At 44.4% G+C, this 24,117-nt stretch overlaps 1 protein-coding gene across 3 annotated transcripts in view; it reads left to right on the top strand.

Annotated features, from left to right (window-relative positions):
* The first annotated feature begins 7,380 nt into the window (after nucleotides 1-7,380).
* The window catches only part of LOC147620227 (RAD3-like DNA-binding helicase protein), a 70,680-nt gene continuing 53,943 nt past the window's right edge, over nucleotides 7,381-24,117 (top strand). For 2 of the 3 annotated variants that reach the window (XM_086772422.1, XM_086772420.1), the window contains exons 1-3: nucleotides 7,381-7,537; nucleotides 7,621-7,859; nucleotides 8,023-8,162. In XM_086772422.1, the coding sequence (XP_086628548.1) occupies nucleotides 7,436-7,537; nucleotides 7,621-7,859; nucleotides 8,023-8,162 (481 nt within the window). In that variant the 5' untranslated portion in view covers nucleotides 7,381-7,435. Of the gene's footprint in view, nucleotides 7,538-7,620; nucleotides 7,860-7,994; nucleotides 8,163-24,117 lie in introns of all 3 variants that reach the window. The other variant, XM_086772423.1, reaches the window with a different exon arrangement.

Genomic DNA, 24,117 nt, shown 5'->3' with positions numbered 1-24,117 from the left:
TAGGGATTACGTACTAATTACAATGATTAACAATAGCAAACTTTGGAGGAAAATTTTGAACATATATACCTATATTTTCATATTTAAAAATACACACACACACACACACACATGTATATAATTTCAATTAATCAAACCTTAAATTAGATCAAATTTCAATGGGTGGGGATGCTTGGTGAGATATGCTCACTCTCAAACAAATGCATCTTACATGTAATCCCTCTCTCTCTCTTTCTCTCTCTCTCACACACACACACACTCACACACACACACACATTTACACACCGGCACATGCACTAATACAAACACATACTCTCCTTCCTCCACATACACTCTCACACACAGAGAAATTCTTTGTCTCTCTCTCCCTCTCACAAACACACACTCCCTCTCTCTTCTCGTATACACTCTCCCACACATAGAAACTCTCTCTCTCTCTCTCTCTCTCTCTCTCTCTCACACACACACACACACACACACACACACACATAGAAACTCTCTCTCTCTCTCTCTCTCACACACACACACACACACACACACGCACACACGCAATATATATTATATATAATAGTACGTTTTATTATATTTAGACACATATACCTATACATAATATTTTATATATCATATTATGTTTTATTATATTTACATACATATATATGTGTATTTATAAATATAAATAATTTTTTATATACACACACATACATATATAAATTTAATTAATTAAAATTTAATTTACATTAAAATTTAATGGGTGGGGATGCGTGGTGAGGTGTGCTCACCACACATCTTATATATAGTGGGTGGGGATGTGTGGCATGTTGAAATTCATGGATCAAGCTCCCTCATGACAATCAACTATCTAATTAGATCTTAATCTTGATCTAATCCTAAACTAATGACAACACTAATCTAAGGTGGATAAAAATGAACAATACTCATGGTGATGAGTGTGTGCTATTTAAGTTTATACTCAAGTTCAGTTAGGTTACAAGATGGAAACTTGTACTCATAAAAAGACTTGCGATGTTGTGCTTGTATTTCAATGCTTCATATGTTTGCCTTTTATATGAGGAAAGTACAACAAAGCTATGATACCTCATGTGGGATAACTTGACTAGGTAACTTGACACTCTAGCATCACTCATTTCAACACCCCCCCATGATGCTAGATTGGGTATAATCTTTAGGCTTTCACTCTTCCTCTCTCTCCCCTTGTGCTAGGTTGCTTTGGCCTTTATGCTACTTTGGCATTACAGCTACTTTGGCTATGAATTTCAGCTTGAGTGCATCATATGGCCTCAGAGGCGGATTACATCACACTTTTTGTAGAGATAAGAGGGGTGAAAAGTACAATGGTTCTTTCTCTAGAAGAGTGCGTCTTCAGTTGGGGCAGCTTTGACCTCGATGTAGCTTGCCTGCTTCTTTTTGTGATAGCAATCTTCCTCTAGGTGACCAATTTTTCCACAATAGTCACAAACAAGCTTTGGTTTATCTTTATTGCAACATTCATTCTTGGTATGACCAAGTTTTCCACAGTGGATAGCATCTTGGAAGTTGAGATGTGATTGATTTGTCCTTTGAAATCTCCCACCCTTTGTATACAGTGCTTGCTCACTTGAATGTGATTTGAATGATTCTTTATGTTTGAATTTGGATTCTTGTTCAAGTAGATATGATTCTACATCTTGAAGTTTAGTGTTGGGCACATTTTTAAGTGTAGCAACAATTGATTCATAAGGTTCTTTGTCAACACTTTTTAGCAATACAGTAATAGATTCATCTTCCTCAATAACTTTCTTTAATGTCCTAGTTTTTTGTTTGATACCTTTGAAGTTACTGATGTGTTGTGCTATGGTTTCGGTCTCCTTTTTGTCGAGCTTGTAAAACTGCATGAGAAGGTTAATCTTTGAGCTCTTTAAGTCGGTGCCGAAAATCTTGTTGAGTTCTTGCCACGCCAACTTGGCATCCTTGATGCCAGTAATGTGACTAATCACATCATCACCAAGATTTTGAGCAATGAGGCCCAATGCATTCTTTTTTTGAAGTGGCTCAACCTCCACTTCTTCATTCTCAATAAGGTGCCAAGGCCCCTTACGCATAAGCAAGTATATGGTCTTACTTTGCCATGTGAAAAAACCATCATCATTAAATCTTGAGATGACTTCAATATGCTCCATGATTGGGAGGAGGTGTTACCTTGAGCCTTGATTTTAGTGCTCAGGCAATGGCTAACCCTTTTACAAGTGATTGCAAATTATATGCTAGAGATAAACTCAATGCGGTGAAAAAATCACTTAAGTTGAGCAATGTAAGTGGTTAATATGGATTTTGATACAACAGAGAGTTTTCCACAATGGAATATCACTCTATTTTTCCAATTTTGATTTTGGTTCAGCTCAATTTTTGCTAATTGCTTGCTAATACTAGGGATTACGTACCAATCACAGTGATTAACAATAGCAAACTTTGGAGGGTAAATTATGAAAATGAGAAAGCTTTTGGATGGTGCTTTCTTGATGAACTTATTGCCCCTGATGAGGGTCAAAGGCTCATGTAAAAAAATCAGCTCAAAGATGCCCAAAAAGATTGATTTTCGCTTGTTTTTGCCGCATGCTAAAATAGATGCTCATGGTGCATAGACTAAGCCTTTAGCCACAAGATTTGAGGTGTGGAGGCCTTAAGGTAAGTAGAACACATGGCTAAAAGGGATTGCCCTAATTTGACGTACAGGGAGTGAATGATTCAAAAGACCAGTCGTCGCGGCGGTTTATGGCGATTTTCGAGCAGCAGCATACGAATTTGTCTGATTCCTCTTGTTGGAGTGAATAGCTATGTGAGGCCAACACTTGGCTATAAGGGTTTTGAAAATGGTGAAGAGAACGGTCAATGGCAAGCTTGTGAAATTTGGGCCACAAAGAGGAAGGAAGGATAAGATGAGATTAAGTCTCCTAATGATGTGATTAGTGAAGAATAATGCTAGAGCTAAGCTAAAGGAGAGCTTAAACCAAGCTTTGGTACCATGTTGAAATTCATGGATCAAGCTCTCTAATGACAATCAACTATCTAATTAGATCCTAATCCTGATCTAATCCTATACTAATGACAACACTAATCTAAGGTGGAAAAAAATGAACAATACTCATGGTGATGAGTGTGTGCTAATTAAATTTAGACTTAAGTTCATTTAGGTTATAAGATGGAAACTTGGACTCATAAAAAGACTTGAGATGTTGTGCTTGTATTTCAATGCTTCAAATGTCCTCCTTTTATATGAGGAAAGTACAACAAAGCTATGATAGCTCATGTGGGATAACTTGGCTAGGTGACTTAGCACTCTAGCATCACTCATTTCAACATGGCGAGGTATGCTCGCTCTTAAATAAGTGCATCTTATATATGATGTCTTTTGTGTTTTCTTTACAATAAGATAAAGAAAGAAAGAGACACCTACACATTGAAAAAGGCCTATGATTAAGATTACCTATTAAGAGGGAGGACCTTGGAAAAAGGGAGAGGGGTTGCAGATGGGTATAGTAGTCATCTACACTTTTAGAAACATTCACATGTTACTAATGGTAAGGTTGAACCTTACCTCATTGTAAGGCTAATAGTTAATGCACGCGATACCACATTAATGAGAGCCTTAGGACATTACCACATTACAGCTCACAAAAGCCTTAGGACATTAACAATAAACTTAATATATACCACATTAACAATCGATTGAATATACCAAATTAACAATTAAAATTATAAGGACAGGGCACCAAATTTTTTATATTAATCAATTAATATCAAATATTCCAAGGTTTATTTCTTACTTAGGTTTTGTTTGAGGGTTTATTTAAAGCGAGAAATATTGTTAACACTTGCCCTGCATCCACGTCTCCAATTCCCCTCGCCTCTCAGTTTCTTCTACTCTCTCACACATATAGGAGAACACATAGAAAAGAGCTTGCTTGTACCTACGTGTCATGTGTCTCCTATGTCCACATGGACCTTCTCTCCTCTTGCTCTTGCCCATTAGGAGGTCCTACCTCGGCCTGCCTCACGAGGGGATATGCAGCCCTAGCCTGCCTACTAGAGAGAGTGTGTTTTCAGACCCATTTCCAAGAGCCCAGTACGAAAGAGTAGCTCTTTGACACTCTGGTGACACTAGCATATGGAGTAGCATTCTAGGGACCTAATATTCGACAGATGGAGTGGAGTAAGGTGGAGAGGCTGCATGTCATGATGCACTTGCGGATGATTAGAAGCAGACCATTAGTACCACACCAGGTTTACTTAGCAGAGTTTGGAGCTTTCCCCTTGGTAGTACAGGCTCTCTTCCCCTTGTCTTGGGCTCTACCTTCTAGAGTTGCGTAGACACAGGGACCAACTACTTGGATCATGCCGACAGTGTCGGAGCATAGATACCTCGCAGCCTTGGATCATGAGCTTTTTCTCCCACATCTAGGAAGCCTCTCGCCACTGTATGAGAGAGGAACCCACCCACCTCTTAGACGAGTCAGCAGTGCACATGATAGCCTCTCCATTTTGCCGGGGTTACCACCATAGACCAGGTGGTTCAAATGCAGTGAGCTAGGCGCCCAAGACTTATTGGGCCACATAGGCGCTCTGCCCATCAGCTCCAAGTCTAGGTGATGCTCTGGCAATATAGAGATGCTGCCCACATAGGACTTGTGGACATTCATGCCCTTTACACAGTTCCTGAGGATGATGATGAGACCTCTCCACCACCCACCCTAGCTTGATGTTCCTTGGACCTTGATTCCTGAGCTCTGGCAATATAGAGATGCTGCCCACATAGGACTTGTGGACATTCATGCCCTTTACACAGTTCCTGAGGATGATGATGAGACCTCTCCACCACCCACCCTAGCTTGATGTTCCTTGGACCTTGATTCCTGAGCATGCTACTTGTATTTGTAGCGAGTAGTCTTTTTCCAATGTTATATTTTTCTGTTTTACTAGGATCAATGTAATACTTGGATACTTTGTAACACCTTTTTGTCCCATAGGACCTAGTGGTCTTTTGATGACGTTAATAAAAGAGTCTCTCTCTCTCTCTCTCTCTCTCCCTCTCTCCCTCTCTCTCTCATGTGCATGGAGCATGATCGATTATGCATAAGGGAACCATAGGCCGGTTTAGGCCTCCGGGATGAATGAAGTGACTTAACAAAGAGAAGGGTGTTAGAAATAATGTGATCAAGCCTAGGTGTGCTAGCAAGTATTAGTTTTACCTTCATGTTATAAATCTTAGTATGTAAACCTTAGGTGGTTAAGAATAGCATCTTAGTGAAAGATGGTAGAAGTCGCGTATGAGTTTTCTATTAGTAAGAAAATGTGGAGTTTGCATGCAAATTGAGTTACAAGGTTCTCATCTCTTTGTAAATTACATATGTTAATTAATAGAACTTGGGTACAGTTTAGTATGTGAAAAAAACATGTGTTCATCTTGTCTTTGATAGAGAGAGAGCTCTAGCCTACATGCCTCCTTTTTTAAAAAACATGGTATCATGGCAATCAATTATGGTCTTTAGGTGGTTAAGAATAGCATTTTCATCTTAGTGCAAGATGATAGAAGTTGTGTGCGGTTTTTTTTTAGTGAGAAAATGTAGAGAAGCAACGTGGAGTTTGCATGCAAACTGAGTCACAAGGTTCTATTCAAAGAGCCCATCTCTTTGTAAATTATACGTGTTAATTAATAGAAGCTGGGTACAGTTTACTATGTGTTGTTGTTCATCTTGTCTTTGATAGAAAAAGAGAGCCCTAGCGTACAAGACTCCTTTTTTTTCTTTAACATGGTATATGAACTCTCCTTTATGGTGATGCAAGGTGGGTTAGATGGTGTTATGAGGTGCCTTAAATCGGTGTAGATTGTGACGATCTGGTGATGGTGTGCTTCAGTTGTGGTTCGCTTTTGGCTGAATTAGGCTACCCTATGGTTGACGATGATGGTTGAAGCGGTGGTGAGCAACTTGATGTGGTCAGACAAGTAAAGGTTTAATAAACCTTAATTATTAACGATGGCTTCAAACATAGTCTTCTATAAGAGATTGTTCACATGCAATCATTTTTTGTAAGAGACTGTCCACATGCATTCAATTTTGCATATTTTGTGGGCATGGCATTTGTTGTGCATCTATGCGGTGGTGGTGTCTTCATTGATAACTTTGTGGGCATGTATGCCATGTGTTGCACGTAATCAATCTTTGATGATGGTAGCATGAAGAGGTGCAAGAATGCGTGTCATGTAATGTGGAAGCATCTGTGCCATGCAAAGGTAGCTGTGTGTGCTAACTAGTAGTGGCATTTGCTTACAATTTCACTAGTGGCTCCTTAGAGGCGTGGAGCTCACAATTCATAAAAGAGAAAGACCTGGTGTGTGTGGCATGTTTATCCCTATTTTGGTGGATTTGTAGCAAGTTGGTCTATATCGATACTTGGTGATTCATTTTGTTGAGTCAAATGAGAGTTTGTTGTGTGAGTTCTATGTAAGTCTATTGGTCAAGCACACCCACCCTCTGCCAGGTAAGGATGCTTGATCGAGTGGGGGTGCTAGAAATAATGTGATCAAGCCTAGGTGTGCTAGCAAGTGTTAGTTTTGCCTTAATGTTATAAATCTTAATGTATTAAGAATAGCATTTGTTGAGAATATTATCTTAGTGGAAGACGATATAAGTCATGTGTGAGTTTTCTTTAAAATGTGGAGAAGCAACATGGCAAACTGAGTTGCAATTCTAAGGTTCTGTTTAAAGAGCCCATCTCTTCGTAAATTATATACGTTGGTGGGTATCTATGTGGAAAACATGTGTTCATATTGTATTTGATAGAGGGAGAGATCTACCCTGCATGCCTCCTAAAAAAAAAAGGATGGCCTTGGGAGGTTCTTTTCAAAGAGGTGGTGCTTCTATGCTCCCTCTCTCTCTTTCTCAGTTTCCTTTCTCTTTCGTTGCGTAGGATGGAGGGACTAGATTAGGGAAAGTTCAGGCGAGCCTACGTTCTAAGGGCACATACACGCACATTAATATAATGCTAATAATAATAACACACAGACAACACAATTTTGCCTTTTTTAATGACCATCGCTATTATTGAGATTGTCTAAGGCCCTTTACCACCCCTGAATTTTAGGGGGAAAGTGCACTTTCGGGGGATATCTTAGGGAGTCTCCCCCGTTCTTCTCCTTGGACATTCGAATTTATCAAGAACATACCTGTATTCAAGAGTCCCTATAAGAATATAGTGGGGTTTCATTTGAAGCCTTCAAATTTAGGTACTGGTGTAAAAGCCCAAAATGTCTATAGCATACCTTGGGTTTCATTTGAAGCCTTTAAATTCAGGTACTAGTGTAAAAGCCCAAAATGTTAAGTCTGAAGCTATAGCATACCTTCGTAGCGTTCCCGCCAACGAACACAACACACCGTCGACGATGCCCAACTACAGGATTGCTGGCATCAATGTCAGCTTCCCTTTCTCCGCATACGACTGTCAGCTTGTGTACATGGAGCGCGTGATCGAAGCGCTGCAGCAGGTACGCCACTCATGTCTGACTTGCTTTGTTCGAGGTATGGATTGATGTATGCAAGTTTTTTGCATGGTTGTATGCGGGTTCAGGGTCGGAATGCCCTGCTGGAGAGTCCTACTGGCACAGGAAAGACCCTGTGCTTGCTCTGCGCTACCCTGGCTTGGAGAGAGAGCCTCGAGCCTTCTTCGCTCAAGGCGACGCAGGCGCCAGGCGATGCAGATTCGTCTCAGGAGATTCGCAAGAGGAGGCTCCCCACCATCATCTATGCTTCCCGGACTCACAGTCAACTGCAGCAGGTCATCCGAGAATTGAAGTCCACCGCTTACAGGTCATCCTGCTTATTTACTCTGTATCGGTATCATTCATTCTGATAACTGGAGTAGGTAACCATTTTCTTTATGAAAACATTTCTAATTGCATTTGGACACCATTCTTTTTGATGAATTGTGTTTTTGGCTTTCAGTCACCATTCCATGTTTTTCTGGAGGCAGGCCTAAGATGGTGGTGCTCGGCTCCAGAGAGCAGATGTGCATACACTCTGATGTCAAGCTGTTGCGTGGACGGGCTCAAAACCAAGCTTGCCGCACCTTATGCAAATCACGATCTTGCCATCATCAAAACCGTGTTGCTGGTACGTAATATAATTGCGAATTTGTTTTCTGGTTTACATCCAAATACGTTTTTCGATTTCACAATTGTTTTCCAATCTCAAAACTTAAAAAATAAAGCTGGAGGTACCACTTTCATTACATTTGAATTTACCACAGAACTTCATGTGATATCCTTTAATCCTGTACCTGTTCCTTGACCATGTACGCTCTTTACATTTTCAATCGGATTCATGAGCTGGCTGAATTTGCTCTCTAATGATAGAATTTAGCATACTTGCATTGCTACTAGAACGTGATAACAAATCCTGACATGCCTTTGTGTAAAGCTGCACATAATCAGAGTGTTATGACATGAGTAGGGACGTAGAAGCGTGTTCTCCCAGCCATGCATGATGAAGTTGTTGATTATGAATCTCTGTATGGAAGAAATCTCATTTGACAACACAAAATAAACCTTGGAACTTGGGCACATCCGGGCTGTCCCATTCGTAGTGCTGTTAGTTACTGTTTGGGTGAAATGCACTTGGGTGGCACCTGCGTGTTTTTGTCTAAACACTCTCATCATTAATATAATTCAACACTTTAAATTTGATGGCCACAGCCTTAAAACACATCCACAATGTGGATATGTTCTTCTCATTCGTACCTTTCCATTCCACTGTAAAACTTGTTTCAAAGTCGGAGTCCATGATTGAAGAAAATCGCTAAGGTCCTGTGCCTGAGCTGCCGCACCTGCATGCTCGCCACGTCTCGCACACCTGCGCCTGCCCCTCTTCTACTGCTTCCTTCTCTGCCCTGCTCTTGTCGGCTCTGACCTCGCTGCCCATGCTTTTGTTGCCCGTGCTGTCCCCCCCTTCCCCCCTCTGCTGCCTGCGTTGCCTCTTCCTCTGCTCCCTGTGCTGCCCGCCCTCCTCTTCTGCTGCCCCTTTTGCTCTGCCTTTCTGCTCCTCTGCTGCCTGCCTTTTCCTTCTTGCCTTCCTTGCTTCTATCCCTCCTTCCCTGTAGTCATCATTATAGAACATTGTCCATCAGGGTTTAAGTTGGCTTTTTTGCTCAGATTAGCATCATGGCCCATCATACCCCCCCCCACTGTTAGGAGTTGCACAATGTGGAAGCAAAACACAGGAGAGAGGGAGAGACGGCAAAGAGAGAGAGATGTCAGACAATGATCAACTTCATTATAGCAAGAGGTTTACACAAGGCTTATACTCGCCAACAGATGGGTGGAGACAATCATGCGTTGAGAATGAATGGATACAATAAGAGGGGAGAGGGGCCTTTAATAAATTGCCAACCCTTGTATAAGACCCTATTCCCACATAACACATGAGATGCACATATTTTAACACCCCGTAGTGAGCAAATGTCTGAAGAAGAAAAGCCGATGAAGACGTGACCATGGACACCCTAGTACTATAGATATTGAAGATGCACCTGTGAACTTGTCTCCTCAAAACATAATGCCAACCTGAATAACAAAGAAATCTGCTTGGCTTTGAATTCCCACATTAGTGTGCAGTGAACTCCGAGTATAGAATGATGGTTGACAGACATACCATGCCCATAATCTCCCAACAGTGGACTGTGAACACATCATGTCGCAAAATCTCGGACAATGAACACATCCAATTCATAATCTCTGCTACACCAAGCAATGAATTTGAAACACATTCAATCCATAGCTACCAAAGCTGACCTTGTCTTGCTAGATTTTTTTAATAATATATGCTTGGAACTCCGACTTACAGTTCCCATGCACCAAAATTTGGAACTGTTAATAGCCCCCTCTTCTGCCCACAAGCCTCCTTTGGCTGGCTGCACGTGGGGGAAACCTGTCCTTATGCCTAGAGAAGCACACCGTCCAGGTCCTCTTGAGCCGGGAGGACCCTGGGAGCACTGGAAGGTAGAAGAATCGAAGTCACTTTCTTGTTCTTTGTCCTTGCCTTTCGCCTTTGATGAAGACTTGTCGTTGACCTTGGCTTTGTCCTTCTTCTTGGACAAAAAATCCTTCACCAAGTGACCTTTCTTAACACGAGTATCACCAGCTCCGAACTTTCTTCTACACTGTAGCAAGTGCTTGATCTTGACCATTAAGAGACACTTTGACCTTACCCTGTGAGATGAGGATGAACCAGACCCGCATTTTTAGCTTCCAATGAGCATAGTTAGTTCCATCCAGCTTGTCCTCCTTGTTCATATGGGGGGGATCCATTATCCACAACAAAAAAAAAAATCCACCTTCCGCAAGCAGGCCTTTGAGCTCACTGAATCTCAGCACTCCAGGACCAATCTCCAACACTCTCCAACAACACGAACCATGAGAACCTTTCAGCCCCCTCAGAAAACTGAGGTACAAAAGGGACTGGACAGCAGCAAGTAAATCCACAAAATGCACCGGAAAACACCCCACGGGTCATAAGGGTAGTTGGGGAAGAGATAGGATCACCAAAACTGCTTATCAAGAAGCACTACACGTAAACAAAACCTTCCACTGCTGTCCTTGCTGCTGCAAGAAACAGCCCACACGTGACACCACCAGTGGCTGCTGAAAATTCTCGTAGAAGCAAAAACGCAGCCTACTAGAACAGCACCTTGGCGCCTTGCAGAAGATTTGCAGGGCAGGAGCACGGCTGGAACAAACCGCTGTGAGGGAAGGCACATGAAGAAGGAAATGCAGCCACCTTAGGATGCAGCTACCAAAACGTAGAAGGGTTCGCGTTGTGAGGCCGCTTATCAGGCTGCTCCGGATGCAAAGAACTCTCTTTTAACTGCTGTCTAGGGTGGTAAAAGCAGCCCACTGTTCACCCACAGCAGCAGCAAATTGCTCTGGGAAGCAAAAAACACAACCCCCTCAGGATTGCACCTTGACTCCATGTGAAGTTAGAGTTGCACAATGTGGAAGCAAAACACAGGAAAAGAGGGAGAGATGGCAAAGAGAGAGATGTCAGACAATGATCAACTTCATCATAGCAAGAGGTTTACACAAGGCTAATACTCGCCAACAGATGGGTGGAGACAATCATGCGTTGAGAATGAATGGATACAATAAGAGGGGAGAGGGACCTTTATATAGGGAAGCCTTTAATAAAGTGCCAACCCTTATATAAGACCCTGTTCCCGTGTAACACATGAGATGCACATATTTTAACACACCCTTGGCCGCAAACCCCCCCCCCCCCCCTTCCCCCCCCAAGCTCATTGGATAGTCAGAGGGGATTTCAACATGGTTGAGCAACCCTCCGACAAAAAGGGTGGCCGTGAGGGTAGAACACACCCACTTGAGGCATACCCGTGGAAGCCCACTTGAGGCATACCCGTGGAAGCAGGGATGGATGTATCTTTGCACGATTGGATAGGTTCTATGTGGATGATTGGGGCATGTATAGAGGAGGCACCATTGCTATTTTGCATTTCATCACGAAGTTAGATGATTGTCGAGTAATTTTGTGGAGTAATTTTGTGCCTGAGGGAGCTTTGGACTGAGATGGCATCCCCATGTGTCCATATCCCTGACTCTCTCTATCTGGATGCAGAGATTTTACTTGAGGTCAGAGAGATTTGGAGGTCATGTGATGATCCCAACCCTCGGTAGAGCATAGCATTGGCCCTGGAGAGTATAACGAGTACTATCATAGTGTTGCTTTGGCCAAGAAACAAGCTGCCTTGGACAAGCAGAGAGCTATATTGCGCAAGATTGTTGTGCTTCGGAGGGAACATGAGAAGCATCCACACCCTAGACCTCTGCTCTACAGTTAGAGCATAGCTGTAGATGGCCATGGAAGTGGACTGAGTTCTTGTTTCATGCGAATAAGGCCTTTTGGGTTCACATGGGTGGTGGGTGCAACAAACACGTCTTCTTAGCACATGGGCCTACCATAGTAGGGGATGTGAGATTTACTTGCAAGATTCTCAGGGAGAGATTCACACTAAGACGGATAAGGTGAGGAGTATTTCATCATATTTTTATCGGATATTGTTTTCTATAGAGGCACTCCCTCTACGTAGAGAGATGTTCCATATCAGAAAATTTGGGAGTGCATGCCTAGATTGATCACAGATTTGTGTTCCTCATTGGATGTCCCCTTCTTAAAGGATGAGTTGAGACATGCATTGTAGGCTCTTTCAAAAGGAAAATGCCCAAAGGATGATGGTCCCTCCTTGTCCTTCTTTATACAGTTTTGGGACCACATTGGGGATGAGATCCCTGTTGCTTTACAGGAGATGTGGCATATGGGTACGATGCCCTCCTTTCTCAGAGAAGGTCTTAGATAAGACCAACATCAAGCATTAGAGGCCCATGTAATACCATTGGTTAGGTGTGAACGTTCTTGGGCACCGTCTCGTGAACAACAAACTCGTCAACACTTAAATATGGACCAACAACAATGCAACTTGGTTCCCCGACTAGGGAATACATCGATTGTTGCCAATACGTGCATCCTGTTTTCATTGAAATTTGGAGGTGGGAGCAATGCTCCTCCTCAACCTTGTTTGGCATAACCTTTGGTTTATACATCTGCATTGACGTAGTGTGATCAATGGTGAGAGACCCATTTCCAAAGAGGTTACCCTCTATAGAGTGAGTCTTCCAAGATTGTAAATCCACTCTTAGAACTTGGTCGTCTTTTCATAAATAGATTTGATCTAAGGCCCAATCATGCACCAATCTAGTCTCCCTCATAAAAGGTTTGCCAAGGATGACATCGTGAGAATCTGGTTGGCGGAAGAAGTTCATTACTACAAATGTGTGATGATAGCAAAACGAAAAGATTTTCAATTTGGTTTGTCGCAAAACTCCCATGGGTCCATCGACCATCTTCACGATAAGGTTCGTCCGTTCAAGAGCTGATTTACGTCATTTTTCCCTGCATCTCTTGGTGATAATGCTCACACTTGCTCCACCATCTAGGATCGCAATTGCTTGATACTTGTGGTAGATAGGGATGGTGCTGCGTGCATTCATGCCATCATTTTTGAAGTAATGCCCTAAGGTGCTGTGAGATTTCGACTGTTGGTTCCTGTCTTGGTTTCACCCGTGGCTCCAAAGTTCCTTCAACCCATTCTTTTATATCCCTCCTCAGGGTAGGACTGCTACAAAGCAAGGGTCCAATATGCATTTTTACCTCTGATGACAAGAATGCCATCAGGCTGGCTACATCATGTGGTCCGTATGCTACCTTGCTATCCCTTACTATTGATCCCATTTTCGGATCAAGGAGTATACACCTCTTCCATATTTCAAACATTATGTTCATGAGGTCATTCTTCGAGTCATTCAAGGATTCAAGTTCTTGCTTGTCCCCTTGTTCTTGAATTGGCTTTGGAATGTTCAATTCCCTTTTTCGTCTCAAATCTTCTCAAGGGTATAATGTCTTAAGGGTTTAATTGCTTTTTAGCTTCTGCTCACTTTTTCTCTAATTAATCATTTTACTGTTTCAAGTTTTCCAATTTCTTTTTTTGCGTTAGGGAACAACTCGGCGACCACCTTCTACGCTTGTTTTCCCAGGCTACCGACTGCGCTAATGCTCACAGGCGGCTGCACATCAGGCTGCGCCTGTCTACAGTAGACACTTTGGGTGCGCCTCCTCCTCCACTTCAAGAACTGTTGCGCTGTCTCTTCATACAGGCGGCTGTGTGCACTTCTACAGCCAGACGTCTCCTATCTATACAGGCTGCGCATCACCACCTGTAGGCGACTGTGCACAGCATCACCACCTGCAGGCGGCTGTGCACTCCATCTCCAGTAAGGCAGGTGGCTATGCGCTCTAACTACAGCGAGCTGCTCGTTCTCTCCACGCTGCAGCCAGGCAACTCCTCCCTTGCAAGTGGGTGCTCCTTCTCTCACAGTAGGCGGCTGTGCCCTTTGCGGTGGTACTTGTCTTGGTGGCTGCACTAAGTTCTCTACGAGGCGGTTGTGCCATCTCAACAAGGTTGCACGTCTTCTCCACTGACGACTACAAAAGGACTTCATATCTCCAAACCGATCCCGTCAAGTGGGAAGACTCCGTTGGACACCCACAAGCGTGGTCCAGTCTCTACGGTCGTGTGCTAACACTGGACTCTGCGGAGAGCGCCTCACTGGTGTTCCGAGACCACGCACAAACATGCGCTCTCGTACTAACGACTGGCTCTCCCGATCTCGGCACCTTTGGACCGAGGTTCTCCAATAGAGCTTGGACTACCCGACACCGAACGGGTGTGTTGGCCGTATAGGGAGTCGGGAATCCCTTATCAGATTTAACACAAAATACTTTACTTAAATCTGAAATTCACTTACTTGTGGATGGCAGATAGAGGACTAATACCCGTGGTATTTGTGTACAAGGTGTAGCCACCAGGAGATATGAAGTCCTTTTGTGGTCGTCAGTGGAGAAGATGTGCAACCTTGTTGAGATTGCACAACTGCCTCGTAGAGAACTTAGCGAAGCCACCAAGACAAGTACCACCGCAAAGGGCACAGCCGCCTGCTGTGAGAGAAGGAGCACCCACTTGCAAGGGAGGAGTTGCCTGGCTGCAGCGTGGAGAGAATGAGCAGCTCGCTGGAGTTAGAGCACACAGCCACCTGCCTTACTGGAGATGGAGTGCACAGCCGCCTGCAGGTGGTGATGCTGTGCACAGTCGCCTACAGGTGGTGATGCGCAGCCTGTATAGATAGGAGACGTCTGGCTGTAGAAGTGCACACAGCTGCCTGTATGAAGAGGCAGCGCAGGAGTTCTTGAAGTGGAGGAGGAGGCGCACCCAAAGTGTTTACTGTAGACAGGCGCAGCCTGATGCGCAGCCGCCTGTGAGCATTAGCGCAGTCGGTAGAGCAGCCAGCCGCTTGGGAAAACAAGCGCAGAAGGTGGTCGCCGAAAGATGATGGAAGCCAATCGCCCTGGTGGTACTACGATGGAGGTGAAGGCTTTTTAATAAAAAAATAAAGTGGAGTTAAACCATTAGATTTGGGCTGGCTCCCCACGTTTGCATGTGGGTGGCCAGTTCCAAGGTGGGTTGGGTAGGTGACCCACCCACACACACACTTTAAGTGGGGCTCCCCACCTTGGCCCCTAAGTGGGTGCCCACTTTTAAGTGAGTGCGAACAAGTGACCTTATAAAACAAAAGGTTAGAATATGAAATATTAAAATAACATGTGCAATATACTTACCACCTGTTCACATGCACTAAAACTCGTCAGAAGACAGAGCAGACTTCACGACTCACTGGCAGGCGTCCCCGCTCAGTAGGTTACACGTCAAGCAGGCAAACACAAAAATACATGTCATGCAAAAATAGTTTCAAACATGCAAATCATGTGTGCATGTGCAAATAGTAACATGGACATATCTCCCGTTCATGGAACGAGTACAAAATATCTGTCGGCACAAAAATGGCACGACGTAAAACATAAAAACCTGGTCTTCCTATGGAGTGACAGTCCCATAGGTAAGACACAGTTCCAGGCACGAGCCTCCCTATGGTGTGAGAGTCCCATAGGCAAAACACGGCACGAATACCGGCTCTTCCATGTCGTGTCAATCCCATGGGTCGAACACAGTCCAGGTCATACACGGGTGGCACCAGTCTGGCTCCCGTTTATACGACACCATCCTGCTAACACACAGGTGGCACCAGTCTGGCTCCTGTTCATGTCAGCAAAATACTGGCCTCTTCACATGAGACACCGGCCTGCTGGCCTCAAGTGAACGAGACACAAAAACTGGAGATGGACCAAATGGTCGGCCAATTGGTGACAAGCTGTCTGAGCATAAATCAATGCTCCTTCTGCTCCCTTGCACATAGCTCATCGTGCCTGGAGATGAGAAATCATAGGAACGCCAAGAATGCTTCTATCCCCCTGAATCATGATAGGCTCAGGAAAACCTTTAGAGATGATAAAGGTGTCCTGCCTCCAATTGGGAATAGGTTCATACTGACGAAACCACTAGATTCCTAAGATCTGTGCGTGTTGAGATATGTGGGTGCGGAGACCAGGTGTAAATCCGTCTACCTCCAAATGATAGGGCACTAAGATAAAGCTCATGTTGGTAGCCAACTGGGGAGAGATGGTGTCCTTAGAACTGCCCATGCCAAAAAGGATGATGAACTGTCTTGCCTTCTTTGGACAATCCTTCTTACCATGCCCAATGGTATGACATAAAAAACATCGATTTTTTGACTGATACTGTCTTTGCTCCTCTGGAGGAAGATAGCCTCCAGTGATGCTTGCTTGAGCCTTTTCCTCGGGGGTCCTCTTAGGCTTGGATTCCTTACCCCTTGAACTAGAGCTAGGACTGTTGTCTGTCTTAGTGTCTTTAGAAGATGAATTACCCTTTCCCTGTTGGGGTTTGGTACTGGACTGTGATGATTGCTTGGGCATGCCTCCGTTCATCTTCATTTCTTCATTCTGAGCGAGAGTCAAAGCCCGGTCATATGTACTAGGTTCAAAATTACGAACTGTGAACCGAATGTTAGGATCCAATCCACGAATGAATTGCTCCATCTTGGCTTTGTGTAGATAGCCCTAACTACTGTGCTAAAGTAATAACCTTTCCGGAAAATTGAAGCACTAGGGATCTGTTCTGTCTGAGTCCATAGAACTCATCTTTTAGACCGGTCATGTATTGGGGCGGGAGAAATCCGGTCTTTAGGTCATGGACAAAGATGTTCCAGTCAAAGGCTGTGACACCTGTGGCTTGGTCTGTATGAATACTAGACCAATGCTGCCACCAAGTGACTGCCTCACCAGTGAGATGGGGAGCCGTTAAGTGGACTTTATCTTCTGGGTCTGTGATCCTAGCTAATGGAAAATGAGCATTAAACTGATGAATAAATTGATTAAGTGATGAATGATCACACTTACCATCATACTTACAGAAGTTTGGTTGACTGCGAATGATGGTGGTGGATGCTGCTGTGGACAGTTGGCTGGTGACACCTATGACGAGGGAGACTGAGGAGAGCTGTTGATACCTCAAGTGTATGGCCTCCTTTTCCTGTTGGTGCTCGAGTAACATACGTTCTCGATCAAGCTCACGTTGGTGTTCCTGAGCGGCGAGTTCAGCTTGACGCCGGTCTTCGTCGATCCTGGGTTGGGCTTCCTCATAGTCCCGTCTTTCTACTTTTTCTTCTTTCCTTTGGGCCTCATTCTCTCTCCTTTGTTGTTCCATTTGAAAGAAGAGGGAGATGTAGTAGGGTGCTGTTGGAGGCGGAGGAGGATGTGCTGCTGCGCTCTCCAAGAGTTGGAGACGCTCCATGAGCAGCTGGTTTTGAGCTCTAAGAAGAGCTATGGTGTCTGCTGTAGGCGGAAGAACATGGTCTCCTTCGGGGGAGACGTCTTCCGGCTGATGAGTACTCTCTTCCTTAGACATGATGCCGAAGTCGGTGGTCATGCCAGAACGCAATCTAACCATCCAAGGATGCCCCCACACTAGGATACGGTGTGTGTGGACAATCTGAATCTGATACCAATGTAATATGCAGCGGAAGTCTTTGTATTGGAAGATCCTGTCACACAAATGCTCACACCGTCTTCTGTATCCTGAGTTTCGTGAGTTTAGCAATCCACTTTAATACTTCAAACTCTAAAGAGATATGAGAACTGTACACCAGATTGGGTGCCGAATTGCCCACTGAAGGGCCTCCTATCCGGATAACGAGATAGTATTTGCTTTATTACTTTAGAGAGAATGACTGTGGACTGTAGATAAGCCAAACGCAAGATCTCGGAGGATCGGAAGCTTGGCTGAACTGTACACGGCTGTAGAAACACCTCAATGAATTGATCTCAAGCCTATGCACTCTTCCCAAGGGCATGAGGAAGGGCTGCACACCTAAGGCTGAGAAAGGACTGCGGTGGACTATTCTAAGCTATGTAACTATGCTGTAAATGCTTATGAATGATATGTTACCTTCACCAGATGACTGTTGCATGTATGGATGATGCACAGAAGGCAAAATACTGTTGTAGAACTGATGCTGGACTGAAACGCAGACTGTAGGGCTGAAACGCACTGGTGTATGGCTGTAGATCTGCAAACACAGGACTGGAGGGGACTGAACAGCTGCTGGCCAAGGTAGATGCATAAATGAAGATGTAAATTGGTGTCTTGGGGCCTGGCAGAAGGCTGTATGTAGGCGCCTAAGAGCTGAGCAGATGGCTGGACCTGAACTGCTGCGTTTTGGCAAAGATGGCTGCGTTAAGGTACAATAGCTGCGCCTGCTGACTGTGGGGCTACGGTATGCTGAATAGACTGCAAGAAGGGGCTGCATTAAGCTGCAAGGAAGGCTGAAAGCACAAACACAAGCTCCAAAGGCAGGGACTAGTCTAGGCTGAAGGCGGGGAATGCTCCTAGTAGTGCTGAGGAGGAAGGCGCCTAGCTTACTGAAGTTTGAATGGTCTTCTAAGAACCATGCATGCCTATTTATACTAGATAGGGGTTGGTCAAGTTGGTTGGTCATAATTTAATAAACTTTATGTTTATAAATGGCATTAAATGCTAATAAAATATCATAAAATATTGAAAAAATACTAGATAAATCCTAGTAAATTTCCTAAGGCTTCTGAGATGTTCTAAATGATGCACAGGTATATGAATGCATGTTATGCAAAATTTCGGAGTGCTTTTTGATGCAAACCCTAAGGCTTCTACCGACTCTACATGCATGAATGATTCTCTCCAAGTGGATTAAGGGACTTGACTAAGTGACTGACCCGCTAAGGCTGAGGAATGACCTACGTAGCTCGTGCCTGACTTATCCTGGACTGAGGATGTACAATGGGGTCACGGCGTACGACAAATATCATCCTACTGGGTTCTAATAATGTACAAATGTTGCACTGTTGATGATGAGCCAGTTTGTCACCATGCATTGAGTGTAGAGTGATGTGACAATGAGAGATACTTGTGGGTCATCCCCGTGGTGTGCTTGGCATCAAAGATCTCGCGCCTCGACATTGACATCGACTCGGACATTCTACATCGGCATATCTGTTTGTTTTGTATTCATTGATTGTATTGATCCTGGTCACCGTGCCTGTGGATTGCTCCTGAATAAATTCCTGAAAGGGAGTGGGGCCTGTTACTCGCTCATTGTGGTGTATTGTGCAAGATCCCTATTCCCTTCTCTCTCTCTCTCTCTCTCTCTCTCCCCCCTCTCTCTCTCAATCTCTTTATCACTTGGACACATGGTTGAGTCTGTCACTACACGCCTCGCTGGGCATACACATCCACCTTGTCTTTGTTCATCTGGTGGGTTTGGGCACGTGTTAGCACATTGTGGTACTACAATACGTCCTGATACTAATCAAGCGAAGGCTTGTTGAAGGATTGGTGGAAGTTGTCGCTTCTCCGCTTATTTTGTATAGTAGGTCCTTGACTAGGTGGTTCCACTCCACGCTTTGTACATATATATGTTGGAGCTATTCTGCTTGTTGCGGAGCTTGCTATTGAGCAGGGGTACCTAGTTTGTGTTGTTACCCTATGAGGTTCTTGACAATGAAAGCATTGTATTGGGGGTCTCGGAGTTGTGTTCATGTCTCTCCCCTTCCATTGGATAGAGGTTGGAAACATGGGCACCGGCGTTGCTCCTTGCATAACATAGAAATCGGGCACAATATTCTTCGGCTCCTCATAATAGTCATGATTAACTTCAGACTCATGCGAATATTCACTTTCCAACGGTTCTTCGACCAAAACTTTATTGGTTGGGGTAATCTTTGGTGGAGGTGGTTGTGGTGGTAAGACAAGTGGTGGTAAGGGTACATTGTGTACCCTATAAATTCCTCGTGTGTACAAAATGAAAAAGCACTGAACTAAAAAGCTGAATCTGGGTGTGCAATAAGTACAGTGAGTGGGGGAGGGGATGGAGCTCTACTACTAGGAGAATGCAAAGCTATATGCATGGAGTATACAATCATGATATGCAACCTAGCTAGCTCCATCCTGTACCATACTGGGGGTATAAGATGGTATACATCAATGAAGGGGGTGTCCACAGCTCCCTGAAGAACATGCTTGGCTCTGCTCTGAAGCGAGCCAGTCGCCCCGCACCCTCTCTGTGAAACTGAGCTCTGGTCTCTGTCATCTCTCTTTGGTATAGGCGTGGTGTCCGAAAGCCAGGTGTCCTCTGTCTCCTGCGGGCTCTGAGTGTCTCTGCTCTCTGGAGAGTAATTCCCTGCCGTGTAGGGACTGGGAGTGGGATGGATCTCTGAAAAAATGTAGTAATCTGTGTCTGTGGTCCCTCCTCTGGAGCTGTCTGAGCCTGTAATGATGTCTCTCTGTGACGCTGTATGTCTAGAATGAATCTCCCCAGTATGCGCTGTCTTAGCATAGGTGTAGATCTCGTATTACCATTTTGGGAGGTTGAGCAGAGCTAGAGTTGGTCTCGTTACCGACACTTTTGCTAGTAGTTGAGCACCATATTTGCACATGGATGTCTCATGATTTCCAAGGCATCTGTAATGTGCGCAATAGAGCAATGGTCTAGGTCGTAGATGCAGGCATTCATTGCTTGTATGATTTTATCTGCATATTGAACACTAGACTAACTCCCTTCTTAGATAGAGGTGTGCATTGCTAGGAGGTTCCCTTACCTCTTTTAGCTTGACCTTTTCAAGAATTGCGGATGTTAGTTCATCGATACTCATTTTTTTAACCTGCCTGTCCCTAGTGTCTGAGTCAATGACTCAACACTCGGGATGGCGCAGCTAAAGATGGAGTCTTGTTTTCCTCAAGCTGGGGTAATTCTAACATGTTATCCTCAAATTCGATGGCCAATTTGCAGCATGCATCCAATGTGGCGGGTTTTGACAAGAGCAAATAGTCATGCATTCTTCGAGGGTCTCATACTCCCTCGGAGAAGCATTCCAATTTAAGAGATGGTTTCCACCCATAAACTTCATCTCTAAAAATATCTTAACTCATAGACAATCTGTCAAAGGTGCTTCAGGAAGGCTCCCCATTTACTTTGTTTACAGACACAATGGCGCGAATGGAATTTCCATTGGAGATTGTCCAAAAATAGTAACCCTTCTAGATTTTAGGAGTGTGATCCTTTGTATTCCACCTTATTAGAAATGTATGTGAGCACTATGTAGAACCATGTTTCAATACTAGATCTCTCCTAAATCCTTGGGAGCTCGCCATACATGCTTTCCACTTGACACTTGAGCTCCAATGCCCATTTCCGTGTCCAAGAAACCATCTCGAGCGCCTAGACTAAGCTTCATGTGCTAGATCTTTTTTGTATTGGATAATCCTCCATTCCCAAAGTTTTGTACTTTCCAAATATTTAGACATCCTGGAGTTCACCAGACTCCTTTCATACTGTGAAACGTTTGGATTGGTGACATCAATAACTCCAACAGTTTTCAAAAGCAGCAAATGGCCACATCGCCCATACTTGTCACTCATTGCTTGTATTTAAACTTGCTCGCCCTCCTCTTTTAGCTATCTTTTTCAAAACTTCTTCTTCACTTCTTGCTCCAATGCTCCGCCATTGCTCGACACCTTCACCAAAGCGCCCCTTGTTCATAGTGAGGTGGGGGTTCATCTCGTTATCACGATATTTTGTTTGCAATGTTTTATGCTCTGTATTCAATGTTCCTTGCCTTCCATGCACACCGTGGTATGTACTCTCTCACAACCATGTGTCCTTGCTTCTTGTTTTAACCGGTCCATGCTTCCTTGCTTCTTGCTTAAACTTGCCCAAAAAGCTTGGCCAACCATGTGCCCTTGCTTCTTGTTTTAGCTGGTCCATGCTTCCTTGCTTCTTGCTTAAACTTGCCCAAAAAGCTTGGCCACCATGTCCTGTTTCGATAACTAAACGGAAAGCAAAACCCTAATAACAGTGACATGCGAGCTGTGCCCCACAAAAAGCTCTATTTGTCATTCTGACACACATGATGTCTGCTCTATGCACCTCTCCTTACTCGTGAATTTCTATGAGAACATGCGTGAAAAACAAGTGTCCCAATCCATAACATGTGATGACCATTACATCATCTATTGGGTATAGGGACGGGAGTCATGATGTCACAAACCCTTCCCCAATGGCTTTGGCTCTATGCCCTTGACACACTTGGACATGGCCCTTCACATCATGACCCTCTTGTGCCAATGAAACATGGTCGTGAGGCCTCGGCTTGGGAGACATCATGATCAAGGCCTTGGGAGACATCACGTCCCTCTCTCCTTTTTCTACATGTGAATATGTTAAATGACCATGTAATATGGTCATCTCATGAGAGAGTGGTACTTCCAGGGATTGCAGGATTGGGATTTGGTTTTGGTTGGGCTTGTGGAGTCCCGACATCAGTTTTCAGAGGGGGCAGTTGAGTTCTTATATCTGGCGATGCTGACCTGCGTGGAGGATGCTATTGTACAATATTTGGCTACCCTTGGTACAGAGTTGGAGCAGATGGACTCTATTTCTTTTGAGGGTATTATCTTCTTAGAGCTATAGGCTTCTAGGGATTTCTGTGGAACTGTGTTTACATTTGGGTTTGGCACCGATATTTGGAGCAGCACGACGCAACCTACATGGTTGTTTTCTTCTAGAGGAGTAGTGTACCTGGCAACTTGTTCTGTTGCTTTTGTAGTTGAGTTGCTGTGCAGATTGCTTGTGGAGCTTTCCTGGTACCTGTTGTTGCTGCATTCTTTTGTCTTTGACAGAGGACGACTTCTTCGGCTTCTCGGAGTGTGTACAGCATCTGGTGCTGAGAGGGGGTGTTAGCACATTCATCCCCAGTTTTTGCCCATGTTTGGTGTCCTTTTGGTCCCATTTGCATGACACCCTTATTTTAAGTAGCTCCAGTCGGCCAGCACTCCCCACCGATAAATAGGTGGGCTGGGCCCTGGCCTCAGTCTTGTATCTTGCCTAGTCTGTCTTTTGCTCCCTCACTTATGAGACTGCTTGAGTCTCTTGCTTGGGACTTTATTGCTTCAGTATATTCAGCATACTTGCTCCATATCTCTCTCTCTCTCTCTCTTGCACTCTCTATTCAGCACACTCTAGTGCTCTTTTGCTTCCGCTCTGTGCACTCTTTCAGAGAATGCCCACTCAAATCGAAATGAATCAACTTGAGTATACTTTGAGCACGATGAGTAGCATGATGTGGGAACGATGTACAATGTTGCTTATCGATTTGACATGGTTGGCAGACATCCTTTGTCAATTTGAGGCATGGTATGCCTTCAACTAGCTGGTCTCTAGACAATTCATAGAGCGTGTCATAGGGAAGATGACCATAGCGATAGTGCCATAGTCGTTCAGTGTCCGAAGGAGTTGAGTCATATAAGCATGAACCCGATGAAACTTAGAACCCTCGGAGGATAGTCCAGATAAAAAAGTAAGTAGCATGGAAGGTTGGTGGAATGGTAAGAGAAGCAGTGGCATAATGGGCGGGGTTGGGGGTTGTTGAGGCGGGGTGTGGGGTTTGTTGTTGATGAAGTTGACGGAATCCCTTCAGATAGTAACAGTATTTAATTTATGTCCCCCCTTCAGATAGTAACAGTGTTTAACTTCATGTCCCCCCTTTTCACAGAAGGAACATTACCTCCTCTTTGGTCATTCCTGTACCCAGAGAGGCATATGGCACACCAGAACCCCTTCTTGGGGTCTTTAGTTCCTCAATCTCCTTCCTGAGTTGGAGCAGAGTGCTTTCCTCATTTTGAGATTTTTGGCTCACTTTGAGTGCCTCCAGCTCCCGCTTTAGCTCAGCCATTGGGTCATCCAGTGGAGTTGCCATTGGAGGTATAGAGTCCACATCATGCTCAAACATAAGACCTGCATTTTCTAGCTAGGAGGCTAGCTCCTGGAATTCCAACAAGCTGGTTGGTCGTGGCTGACTTTACCAAATCTTCTGTTGGGTGACGCACCATGATGGCATGAAGTTGGCAGGCGGGCCACCAGCACTTTGGTCCATGTCATGAGTTCTGACACTCTCGTCTGGTAGTAGTTGTAGTTTCCCTAGCTCTTGGAGGAGGTGGCCCTCA

Source organism: Cibotium barometz, chromosome 32, assembly GCF_041138505.1.
Source record: "Cibotium barometz isolate CiBa-2024 chromosome 32, ASM4113850v1, whole genome shotgun sequence".
Classification (NCBI taxonomy): Eukaryota; Viridiplantae; Streptophyta; class Polypodiopsida; order Cyatheales; family Cibotiaceae; genus Cibotium; species Cibotium barometz.
Note: the sequence above shows the minus strand (reverse complement) of the source record. Positions and strands in the feature narration are given on the sequence as shown.